General features: G+C 45.8%; 1 protein-coding gene across 2 annotated transcripts in view; it reads right to left on the reverse strand.

Annotated features, from left to right (window-relative positions):
* PDXK (pyridoxal kinase) overlaps nucleotides 1-13,044 on the reverse strand; it is a 67,703-nt gene extending 54,659 nt beyond the window's left edge. For both annotated transcript variants that reach the window (XM_068155167.1, XM_068155166.1), the window contains exon 1: nucleotides 12,909-13,044. In XM_068155167.1, the coding sequence (XP_068011268.1) occupies nucleotides 12,909-13,001 (93 nt within the window). In that variant the 5' untranslated portion in view covers nucleotides 13,002-13,044. The remainder of the gene's footprint in view (nucleotides 1-12,908) is intronic.
* Between the last annotated feature and the right edge of the window lie 263 nt (nucleotides 13,045-13,307).

The raw sequence follows: 13,307 nt of genomic DNA on the forward strand, positions 1-13,307 counted from the left end.
TTTGGTGGCATAGTTGCTCTATTAACCTTTCTGTGGGCAGGAGGTCTTAATTGCCATCTGGGGTGGGATCAGCTGATGGATCTTCAAGACACTGATACCAATTTATAGAATAGAATAGAATAGAATAGACCAGACCCGGTTGGAAGAGACCTTCAAGATCATCGTGTCCAACCTATCATCCAACACCACCTAATCAACTAAACCATGCAACCAAGGACCCCATCAAGTCTCCTCCTGAACACCTCCAGTGATGGTGACTCCACCATCTCCCTGGGCAGCCCATTCCAATGGGCAATCACTCTCTCTGTGTCAAACTTCCTCCTGACCTGCAGCCTAAACCTCCCCTGGCACAGCCTGAGACTGTGTCCTCTTGTTCTGGTGCTGGCTGCCTGGGAGAAGAGACCAATCTCTGTCTTTCTACAACCCCCCTTCAGGTAGTTGCAGAGAGCAATAAGGTCAACCCTGAGTCTCCTCTTCTCCAGGCTAAGCAACCCCAGCTCCCTCAGCCTCTCCTCATAGGGGTTCTGTTCCAAACCCCTCATCAACTTTGTTGCCCTTCTCTGGACACGTCCCTGCAAGTCAACCTCCTTCCTAAACTGAGGGGCCCAGAACTGGACACAGTATTCAAGGTGTGGCCTAACCAGTGCAGTGTACAGGGGCAGAATGACCTCCCAGCTCCTGCTGCCCACACTGTTCCTGATGCAGGCCAGGATGCCATTGGCCCTCTTGGCTGCCTGGGCACACTGCAGGCTCATGTTCATCCTACCATCAACCAGCACCCCCAGGTCCCCCTCTGCCTGGCTGCTCTCCAGCCACTCTGACCCCAGCCTGTAGCACTGCATGGGGTTGTTGTGGCCAATGTGCAGAACCTGGCACTTGGATGTGTTCAATCTCATGCTGCTGGATTCTGCCCATAAGATCATTATAAGGACTAAGGTAACTGAAAGACAAGGGAGTAACAGCTTCCATTTCCCCCTTCATTATTCCCACTAAAGGACAAACAAAAAGCAGAAAGGTGCTGCTGTTGGTGTCTGACTGCCTTCCACCTAAAAAAAATACCCTCCCAATCTTGAGACTGTCTTTCCTGTGAGGCAATGGCGACTTTACATACTGACTTCAGATGGAGAAACTGCAGTTCTCAAAATCCACTGGTTCACTGCACATTTCACATTCACCATCTTCAGGCTGCTTCCTTCAACACTTGGATGTAGCATGACAAAAACACCATACTTGTCACTGCAAACTCCTGCCAACTGGAATCATGCAGTGTTACATAAGGAAGTTTGCAAACACTGAGTAGGAGTGGCAGACATAGCAGCAATTGGTCCAAACAGGCACGGACTTAAATTCTTGTTCATTTTAGTGACTTAAATGAGGGGTTGGGAGTCCCACAATACATTATTTTTCTCTGATTTTTATTTTGCCTTTAGTCCTGCTGTTCAAATTTTGGATGGCTAGCTCTCTGCCCTTCTGATAGCAAGGTGTGGCAAGCACATTGTGTACACCTAAGGTGGAGTTACCCTCATCCAGCAGCACATAAGCTGTATTTGGCCTTCTTAAGTAGACTATGAATGGATCTCGCTCCTACCAAACCTTTACACGCTAAACTACAAGTTACCACATGCTTGGAAAAATGGAACAGGAAACAACTTCCTGAAAGAGGTTACATGGTATGTAAAGACCACACCAAGGCCATCACAGGAAAAGAGTGATGCTTCTGAAGAACACTTAAATGTCTCATCAAATCCTCTGGAGCAAGCTGATGCCTTAGATAAGGACATGCTTTGAGGAATGTTTCCTTCAGTGGATGCCAGGTGCTGGAACCTGAGCTTGCTCCTGCTCTTGCACCTCAGTTATGCCAAAAGAGCTGTCTGTGGGGCTGTGTAGGGAACTGGGTCAGGAAATTGACTCACAATATAAATGAACATTTTCTTCTTTTCCCTCTTAAGTTATTTATAACCTGGATGGCTTCTCAGAGCAGTTTACCACATGGCCTCACAAAATTACTTACCTTGAAGAGCTGAAGTGGACAGCAAAACAGTGCAGGTGGAAGAGCCAGCTGGTGTTGGTAAGCAAAGGACAAGAATTTTTCAGGCTGGCTTTGCTAGCTACTGAAGCCAGCAGAGCATAAAAGCCTACCCTAGAGCACAAGTGTCAATATAAAACCTCTCTAATTTAAACACTAAGTTGCCATATATTTGTTTGTCTGTTGTATGAATGAACAGAAGCACAATGTTCTTCCATCAACTACAGAGAGAACAGAAACAACCGTGCCCCATCATAAAGCTCCTGACAATATTCAACTACAAAAGGAATGGGCTGTGACACAGGTTGTGGCTTGTGTTGGTCCACAAACAGCAACAACAAATAGTTAATGTGCTGGAGGAAAAACTACCCCTTCTGGCCTCAGCTTTAACCATTTAAAGAACATATTTTTTCTCCTCACTGTTGTTAGCTGCCTGGAGTGTCTGATGGCTTGCATAGAATAGAATAATATAGAATTAACCAGGTTGGAAAAGACCTTTGAGATCATCAAGTCCAATCATCCAACACCATCTAATCAACTAAACCATGGCACCAAGCACCACATCCAGTCTCTTCCTAAACACCTCCAGGGATGGTGACTCCACCATAGGTAATGCAGTGCCTATACCTATAGGAACAAGGGACTGTATTTGCCAGAAAATTGAGAGAAACTATAGTGAAGAGCTGAATGGATAAAGAAAAGTGTTCCTTCAGCCTAAGCTTGTTCAGTAGCAGTCACCACCTAAAGCAAATACTGTAAAAATCCATGAAGATACAGACTTACAAAAAATACATATATTTTAATTGACTAGATTTAGGCCAAACCTTACTAAATCTATCATCATAAACTCCAGTACAGAATTCTGCAAAAGCAGTTTCAAACTTTGAGAATTTAGCAGGCTTTATTTTATATATACTGTTAGCACTTAGTTTTAATTTCCTCTTCCAGAAGATGGAGGCAAAATTAGAGAGTACAGGAGCTATAAAAAAAACACTAACATTCAGGATGAAAACACACAGTAACAAATATGGGCGGAGTCCAACGGGATGGCATTCAACAAGTCCAAGTGCCAGGTGCTGCACTTTGGCCACAACAACCCCATGCAGAGCTACAGGATGGGGTCGGAGTGGCTGGAGAGCAGCCAGGCAGAAAGGGATCTGGGGGTGCTGATTGACAGCCACCTAAACATGAGCCAGCAGTGTGCCCAGGTGGCCAAGAGGGCCGATGGCATCCTGGCCTGCATTAGGAATAGTGTGGCCAGCAGGAGCAGGGAAGTCATTGTGCCCCTGTACTCTGCATTGGTTAGGCCACACCTTGAGTCCTGTGTCCAGTTCTGGGCCCCTCAGATTAAAAAGGACATCGAGACACTTGAACGTGTCCAGAGAAGGGCAACAAGGCTGGGGAGAGGCCTTGAGCACAGCCCTGTGAGGAGAGGCTGAGGGAGCTGGGATTGTTTAGCCTGGAGAAGAGGAGGCTCAGGGGTGACCTCATTGCCCTCTACAACTACCTGAAAGGTGGTTGTAGCCAGGAAGGAGTTGGTCTCTTCTGCCAGGCAACCAGCACCAGAACAAGGGGACACAGTCACAAGCTGCACCAGGGGAGGCTTAGGCTGGAGGTGAGGAGAAAGTTCTTCACTGAGAGAGTCATTGGTTATTGGAATGTGCTGCCCAGGGAGGTGGTGGAGTCACCATCCCTGGAGGTGTTCAAGAGGAGATTGGACATGGCACTTGGTGCCATGGTCTAGTCATGAGGTCTGTGGTGACAGGTTGGACTCGATGATCCTCGAGGTCTTTTCCAACCTTAGTGATACTGTAATATATAAATAATATATTAAGATATAACTACAAAAGAGAGTATTAAAGAAAATATAGTTCACCATATTGGGTAGGAATCTGCCCAATTTAAGGAAAAATTGTTACCTTACTCTGACACTGTGGGACAGACCAGCACTTCACTTATTTAGCAGTTTCAATTATGGTAACAAATTCAGCCCAATAAATGCTACTCTTGAAGACTGCCATGGATTCCTCCCCTCAAGTGTCATCCACACTTGAGATTTCCACACAGATCCTCTCCTGAGAGGTAAAATATGACCAGACTCCACAATGGGGAAGCAGGGGAAAGTTTGTCATAAAATGGGGAAAGTTTTGCTGGTCAGAAAAATCCTGGCTTTTGGCAACTTCTGCATCTAGAGATCAGAAAATGGCTCTCCAGCTTTTGTTTTGCCACAGGGAAGGCCATTTTGCAGACATCTACTTGGCCCAAACCAGTCCATATGCTTACAATTTACATAGGCTGACAGAAGCTGAATGGGGGTTTATTGTATTTGGTTCAGTTTGTTTGTTTGTTTTGTTAATGAATCACCTAAGAGGTTTTGGCATCACAGTTTTCCTGCTTTATGGGTAACTGTTCCAGATGTTAAGGGAACTGGAGCTCAGAGGTGTCACAGATGAATTAGCATCAACAGATAGGAGCCCTTAAAAAAGGCCTGAAACAACTGAGGTAGTTCAGCACGGTGATGGGTTTTGGTATGACAAGTTACCCCACTGCTGCCAAACCACAAGATGATGAACTAGGCTGGCTTCTTTTGGGACATGTGTTTTCTGCCAACATGAATCTTCCTGGCATGTTTCAAACATTATGGTAATCATTTACCTTCTTTTTTTCCCCCTCCCCTCTGTAGATTACTATACAGCTGCACACTCTACCACACAGAGTAACTTAAGAAGGAGGAGCATTTTACATACCAGGACTAATGTCCAACTCACCACATTAATCCTGCTTCACCAGCTCAAGCCTGTTTTCCACACAACACAAGCAAGTGAAGTGGAACTTCCACTTGCATCTTTTCAACCTAAAGAGTCTAAAAATACTTGCCTGGCATGTGTTCAGTCAGCCATGGATAGTGTTGCATCCCTTACTGAAAATGACTCAATATGCTCTTCAAGGAACGGTGGCCACCATTTTTAATACCAATAGAGAACACAAGTCAAAAAGGAACACTTGACTAAAAGGGAGGTTTCAGAGTAGCTCTGTATGGCACCATTTTTTCCTCAGGTGTATCTTTATACCACCATCATACATACAAGTCATTATTTCAAGGTATATATTTATTTTTAATACATGTCAGTAAATTTTACTGCATAGATGAAATTAACTTCGACTTGAAGCTCATCTGCTTTTCAGATATCTGAGCACTACTACATTATCTGTCCTTGTTTGTTCATACAGCAAATAATATTCTCTCAACTGTTTAATTTGGAGTAGAAATAAGACAGTAACTGCAAGAATGTAAGCCAAAAAAATCTTAAGACTTAAAAATAGAAGCTAAGGACCTCTCCCACTAATAAAAAAATAATGTCTTAAACAAGTAAACACTTGCTACTGACTCCAAGAACATGGTATTCTCCACACAAACAGTACAGATCCACCTTTAGGCAAGGTTTCCCAGTCCTGTAAGATGTGCAGTTTCTTGACAACTCTTTGTTTCTTTTCAGTCCAAGGGAAGTGAGTGAAGCAGGGTAAGGCAGTTTTGCTGGCTCTGAAATCAAATATTTGCACGTCCTTGTAGAGAACAAATGGGGTCCTCCAAAATCCTTCCACTTTGCTGTGTTGTGTTACATCAAAAGATTACATTTATGTTTGGGGAAAAAGAAGCTACTGTTTCTTCACTACAGCACACACCCCAGTTTATGTTAAACCTCACTCTATGCATCTGCATAGCTCCAGTTTTTCCAACATACTGAAAAAGATAGCAAATTCTACCACCAATAATAATCACTGTGGATAGGATAGGATAGGATAGGATAGGATAGGATAGGATAGGATAGGATAGGATAGGATAGGATAGGATAGGATAGGATAGGATAGGATAGGATAGGATAGGATAGGATAGGATAGGATAGGATAGGATAGACCAGGTTGGAAGAGATCATCATGTCCAACCTATCATCCAACACCACCTAATCAACTAATCCATGGCACAAAGCACCCCATCAAGTCTCCTCCTGAACACCTCCAATGATGGTGACTCCACCACCTGCCCAGCCAGCCCATTCCAATGGGCAATCACTCTCTCTGTGTAGAATTTCTTCCTAACATCCAGTCTGAACCTCTCCTGGTGCAGCTTGAGACTGTGTCCTCTTGTTCTGTTGGTGGGTGCCCAGGAGAAGAGACCAACCCCCACCTGTCTACAACCTCCCTTCAGGTAGTCGTAGAGAGCAAGAAGGTCTGTCCTAAGCCTCCTCCTCTCCAGGCTAAGCAACCCCAGCTCCCTCAGCCTCTCCTCATATTTATCATATTTGTAAAAAGTTTAACATGCCAACTGGCCTCATACACAAACTGCAAAATACAGTTTTGATGCATTCTAAAGTGCCTTTTTTTAGCTTTTCAAGTGTAATATACAATTGACCTGTGGGGAACATCCCTCAGCATTTCTGTATTTTCATGGCTGTAGTTTTGGTATTGTCCTGACAAAAGCTGTTCTAAGGAGTTGCCACAATCAAGTGACTTGTAGGAACAGTTATGCATACCACTGTCACACACTTTGACACAACCACAGATGATGATGGTTCAGTCAGCCCTGCTCTGTGTTTATTAGAGGCTTTGCTAAGTCCTGTCTCAATTTAGAGTCCACAGCACACCAGCAGTCCCAGCTGCACATCTTTTAGGCAGGTTGAAATCACTCTAATTTTTCATGTTTATTCTTTCGCATTACTAGTTGAAGAGACTTCTGTGAGAAGTTTGGGGGAAAAAAAGAGAGAATGAGATCTCTTAGACTACAGTGGTATACAAATGCCAACTACTATTAAATAAACCCAAAATCCCAATGTTTTGCTTGTCCTCTCTTACCCCTCTCTCACTCCCCTTCTAATTACCACACAGGTCAAACATCTATCTCCTACAATCTCAGAAGTTCAAAGTTCTCACAGTACAGCTGAGCTCCTAGAGAGCCAGAGCAATTCTTTCCTCAGAGGTGGGTTAATCTGGACAAGCAATTCTGGAAAATTCTGATAAAGTCCTTCCACAGAAATCCAGACTGCCAGGTGGGGAGCTACCTCGTTAGGACTTTACGGATTACAAGTCTTTTTCAGGGCCTCATCTTGCAGAGAGGTCACCTCTGCTGAAATCCACACAGTAAGAAAAGGCAGGTTACACAGCTATGCAGAAGCCTTCTCAGAGTGGTCATGACTTTGGGTTTTTTAAAAATCCCTCTGCCCCCTGTTTACCTTTGTTACAAGAACAAAAACATATGCAAGGAAGAAAACCATTCCTCCACAAGCTTCATTTGAAGCATGAATCTAGAGCTACAACTCTCATCTCAAATATGTAATTTAGAAAATCTCTGGACATTACAAAGCGCAAATACATGCTTTCATCTTTGTATTTAGTTTTTTGTTTAAGGTTTAGGCCTTTTCAGCCTTTGACCTGTAACAGAAGTAAGGACTAGCCAGTAGGTACATTTAGTCCTGTTATTCTGTACAGACTTGACTGATTCATCCTTCTGACTCACATAATTAATACAATATAAGTAGGCTTTGAAAAACAGAACAAGCAGTCAGCTCTCTATCTCTCCTTCTGTACAACAGTTAATCCATTTCAGTATGCTACTCAACAGAAGACAAAAGAAAAAAGCCTTACACTTTCTTCTAGGGTAGCAGATATTAATTACAGATAGATTGATCTTGGTTATACCTTTGGCAGAACAATATAGTTCAAGAGTAACCTTAAATATCAAAGAAATTACCATCTGTGCTGACCAAGCTCTTTTCCCATCTTTTCTACAATTAAGACAGACCTGAAAGTGTAGACTTACAGGTTTCCTTTGCAGAAGAGAATCACTGAGGACTAGTCTAGGAATGAGAATCATCTGCCCTTATTAATTCCTGAGCAGACAACTATTTCTATTCAGCAGGGGAGGTGGGGAGGGGAAATGAAAAAGGAGACAGCTAATCATGTTCCATCAGCATTTACCAAACTAGGTTAAGAACAGAAAATACAGAACTTTCTGGGTTTCACTGTTACCTGTACATAATAAAAGATCAACAGTCTCTGGCTTGCAGTCAGTAGAATAGAAGAGAATATGATCTAGTCCAGCAGCAACCAAATTCTGATGTCCCATCCCCAGGTGAAACCGACTGGGCCTTCCTCCTGCCCTTCCTCCTACTTTCAAACCCTTTCTTGAAAATTCATAGCAGCCCAAAGGACTGAACATGAAGACCAGAATACTCAATTCATAAGCACTAATATTATAACGGGTATAGCATATGAACTTGAAATTCATCTGCTTAACAAAATTATCCCGATGGTCAAAATTAAGTACCTGTGCAGAACAGAAATGAGCCTGCCCTTGTGCATACACTCCATGGTTGAGGAGGACTGTAATGCTCTGCTTGCCAGTCCTGCATCCTTCCCTTACTGCCACATTCTACCTAGCTAGAAGGTGGGCAGAAAAGGTGAATTACAACAGTGTTCAAAATTAGCAAGTAAGAGATGCCTCTTAGGAAGAAAACATGTATGATAAAAGTAATGGTGAAGGGCATGGTGGAAATATAATTGTTATTATTTTGTATCATGAAAACTTTGATAACTCCTAGTCAACAGGGAGAAACTTTCTTTGGTATTTTAAAACTATTTCTCTGACTGAGAGTGGGAATCCTCTAACTTAACATACACCCTCCTACTTTTCCTTTCTTAAATGCTAGACAGTCCTAAAACCATTTGTAGTGGGCTGGGGCAAACCCCCTCCCCACCATGGGCAGAAATAACGACTCAGACAAATGGACTGCAAAAGTGGAAAGTTTAAATAGAGAACAGTGAGTGTGTACAGAAAGCTAGAAGCATAGTGACAAGAGAAACCCCAAAACAGACCCAGAAACATCCCATCCCCACCTGAGGGTGCACCCAAGACCCTCAGGGCTCCTCCTTCACCCCCCACCCCCCACCCCCCGCTAGGCTAGTCCTAGTCTCATCTGGTCTCATCTGGCTAGATCTGAGATGCCCCATCCCCCCACCCTGTGGCCTAGGGCCTAGCCAGGCCCATGGCCGGGAGACATCTCCCCCAGTTACCAGATGGTGGTAAGGAAGGAAAAGAGGAAGTGCCAGACCCCGCCATGGACTTTATAGTGGTGCAAGAATTGTGGGATTGAATACCTGGTTTCCTGTGACCACCCTTTGGGACCTCCCAGGTGTGGTCTGTGCAGTGGCACCCAGGCCAGCACCCAGCCTAAACCACCATGCCATTTATTGATACCAAAAGCTGCTCAGGTTACATAATTGTGAAATAATTGTGTAACTATTCAGAACCAACTTCAGAACTCCTAAAGAGATATAAAACCATGAGTGGAAGCACTATTTAAACACTTGACAAAGGCGGAATTCAAAGCACAGCTGAGGACACTTCCTGGCATATCATTACCTTGAAAATCCAGGGGTGTGTTGCCTGTAAGATCCATTAAGTAATTCAGAATCTCAAACTACTTAAACAAATGTATTTTAACTTGAAATGGTGTAAAGGGTTCTATCATTTCTTACTCAGCTAATATTACTTCCATTATTATAACTGCTCTACTACATGGTAGTGAGTTTGCTATGCTATATACCAAATGCTTACCACATACTTCACAGTCTTTCCACACACCTACCACCTACTTCTTCAATGTTTTAGTTTTCCATCTAATGGAAAACTGACAAAACAAAGACTTGCTGGGGTGCTTGGTGCCATGGGTTAGTTGTTTAGGTGGGTTGGATTGGTTGATCGGTTGGATGCGATGATCTTGAAGGTCTCTTCCAACCTGGTTTATTATTCTATTCTATTCTATTCCATTCCATTCCATTCCATTCCATTCCAAACTGGTTAAAAAAAAAGAGACACCAAGAGTTCTCTGCTGTGTACATTGCTATGCTGGCTATTTCTAGTAAATAATAATGTCACAGACTTCCACCAGAGACCAAATCATTCAAGCATGACTGATGTTTTTGCAGAAATCTGCAAACAGGTGAAACCAAGTCTGGTTTCTGTTCTGATGCTGCTGTCCGAATGCAGATTCCTGACCTGTTCCATGAGCCAATCACATCCTGGGCTGCATCAAAAGAAGTGTGGCCAGCAGATCAAGAGAGGCAATTCTGTCAGTCTACTATGCTCTGGTGAGACCTCACCTGGAGTACTGTGTCCAGCTCTGGAGTCCCCAGCAAGACAAAAAAGACATAGACCTGATGGAGCAGGTCCAGAGGAGAGCCACAAAAACAATCAGAGGGTTGGAGCACCTCTCCTATGAAGACAGGCTGAGAAGGCTGAGATTGTTTGGCCTGAAGAAGAGGAGGCTTTGTGGAGACCTTAAAGCAGTCTTCCAGTACCTGAAACAGACTTCCATGAAGGCTGGAGAGTGACTGTTTATAATGGCTTGTAGGGGCAATGGTTTAAAACTAAAGGGTAGCTTTAGATTGAACATTAGGAAAAAATTCTTTAGAATTAGAATAGAATTAGAATAAACCAAACCAGGTTGGAAGAGACCTTCAAGATCATAGTGTCCAACCCATCAACCAATCCAACCCACCCAAACAGCTAACCCATGGCACCAAGCACCCCATCAAGTCTCCTTCTGAACACCTTCAATGACGGCGACTCCACCACCTCCCCGGGCAACCCATTCCATAGCGCAATCACTCTTTCTTGACTATGCAGGTTGTGGAACACTGGAATAAGCTGCCCAGGGAGGTGGTGGAGGTCTCACCTTTGAAACATTCAAGGTCAGGCTTGATAGTGCTCTGAGCAAAGTGATCTAGTTGGGGACGTGTCTGCTTACTGCAGGGGAGTTGGACTAGATAATCTTTAAAGGTCCCTTTGAACTCAATGCATTCTCTGATCCTATGACTTAAGCCCATCAGACCTCATGTGCATACACACACACCTATCTATAACCATCTTGATTTGCAAACTCAATACTGATGAGGTCAGAAGGAAGCCTCATTTAACTATTAATAGCTCAGAAGACCAAAGTGGAAAAAAAAGAGAATGGGGGATAACATAAGCATGCAGGATTTGCACCCATTCTCAGGGCTAGCATCAGGTTTCATTTTTACCTATATAAAAATAAATATAATAAAGAGACTCAAGTTTGCAATTCCTTTCCTTGTTTCAAGAAAACATAAAACCCAGAAGTTTTGCTTGGTGGCAACTTGCTACATCCCATGTTCTAGCATAAACAGGGTTTAAGTAAGATTCTAGCAAGCACAGCTTCATTAAGGGTTGCCACAGCAACTTCTTCATATGCTATACATTAAAGGAACATGACACAGTTAAAGCCTCCTAAACTGAAACCAGCAAGGAACTAGAGACACATTACAGGAACTGATTTGTCAGGTTACATGAGACAGTTGTACAGAGGCTCACAGGGTGCAGAAATGTTGAGTTACAGAAAAGTAAAGAGAACCTTTGACACAGAACTAAAATGAAGACAGCAGTTTAAGAGATTGGAGATTTCTGGAATAAGTACTACCGTGTGCTCTTCTGCCACCATGAAAGATAGCTAGAGGAAGTGAAGGAGCACAATTAAGAGCTCATTCTGCTAGGAAAGGAGGGACAGTTGGCCTGCAGAACATGACAGCCTTTCAGGCATGGGTCTCCACACACATAGGCTTTTTCACAACACACAGATTTCATATATACCTCACCCTTCATCACATACTAACATTCAAGAGAGTTGCTTGCATTGTAATTGGATGGTGATACAGGGGTGTTGCACTAGCTTGTTGCAGGCCCAGTCTCAGGTGCCCAATTTATCAGAGTATACCATCTCCTGTGTCTAGTGAGATTACACCATCGGCTGTTAAGCATGTACCAAGATAACCAATGTCACAACACATCATGTTCTGGCAATGAGATTCTTAGACAGCAAGCTACATGTGTCAAGGAACAAACACCTGCTGATGGGAAGGCCCTACATTAGCCCCTTACAGCTACAGACACTTCACGAGAGAGAACAGCTGAGACTTACAAAGTCTCATCCCAAAGCATACCAATGTTTTTCCCACTGTCGGCTAGACCTTAGCAAGCAACTCTGAAGTCAGCACATGACAGCCATGAAGGTCAAGATCCAGCTATACCCTCAAGCCCTGGGCCATGGAAGCCAGTCTCTCTGGCCCAGCTTTGTACAGTCTCATTAAATGGTCCTTATACTCTGCCAGCTCTCCTGGATCCTCAGGAAACGACGGGTGCGAGTTTACCAGCTCCAGCACAAGGATTAGCTTTGTACCGGCACGGAGCCACCAGTGCGTCCACCAGACCCAGCCGCCCGTCCCCAGCGCGGCACCCAAACCCAAGCTGCGTGCGCTTGCCAGCAGCAGCGGTGCCACCTCCAAGCAGAGGCGCCCGGCCGAAGCCGGAGCACATGCCTCGGCGATAGGCACAGACGCCCGCAGAGCGCCGCAGTATGAATCCGAGCAAACCCACCAGAAGCACTCAGCCCCGCTTCCCCGCCCCCTCACCGTTTTAAAGCCCGCTCGCCGTACCACAGCCTCAAGCTAGCCGGCAGAAATTACGTTAGCGGGAGCCGCGGGCCGCGCCGTGCGGCGCGGAGCCGGAGGGAGGCGCAGCCGCACCGGCCCCGGATCGGCGGGGTGCGCGGACACCCGGGACGGTCACAGCCACCGGCTCCCCCCGCCCCAGCCCCGCACTATGGCACTTGAGAGGGCGGGGAGGGCGCCCAGGCAGGCTGATCTCGGCCGTCCCCTGACCTTACCCTCACTTGGCAGGAGGCGCCCACCACCCCGTCGCCCGCCGGGCAGCCCTGCCGATACACCACCTGCCCGGCTCCCTTCGCCGCTCCACAGAGGAAGAGCGACGGGACTGACGGCGGCAGAGGGCACGTCCGCGACCTCTCACCTGCAAGGGGAAAGTGGCCGCCTTGTTGCCCACATAGCCGCGGACGACATGGCTCTGGATGGAGAGCACCCGGCACTCGCGCTCCGACTCCATGACTGCACAACCCGCCCGCCCCGGGCCGAGGTGGCGGCGCCGGGAGCTGGAGCGGGGGGCGGAGCGGGGAAGGCGTCACGCGCTTGCCCTCCCCTCCTGTCACACACACCCCCCGCCCCCCGGCGCGCGGGGGGCGGGGCGCGTGCGGGCCCGCCGCCCCGCGGCCGTCAGGCGGTGGCCGCGGACACCTAATGGCCGACTACAGCCTTCACTGACCGGGGGATGCTGAGGCAGCCGGCGCGGCACGATGCCCACTGGCGGCACCTGCCAACGGCTCCTCACCACTGCCTCCCCCCACACACACCC

The sequence above is a fragment of the Melanerpes formicivorus genome, unplaced genomic scaffold (assembly GCF_026170545.1).
Source record: "Melanerpes formicivorus ecotype bairdi unplaced genomic scaffold, bMelFor1.0.p_v2 SCAF_30, whole genome shotgun sequence".
Classification (NCBI taxonomy): domain Eukaryota; kingdom Metazoa; phylum Chordata; class Aves; order Piciformes; family Picidae; genus Melanerpes; species Melanerpes formicivorus.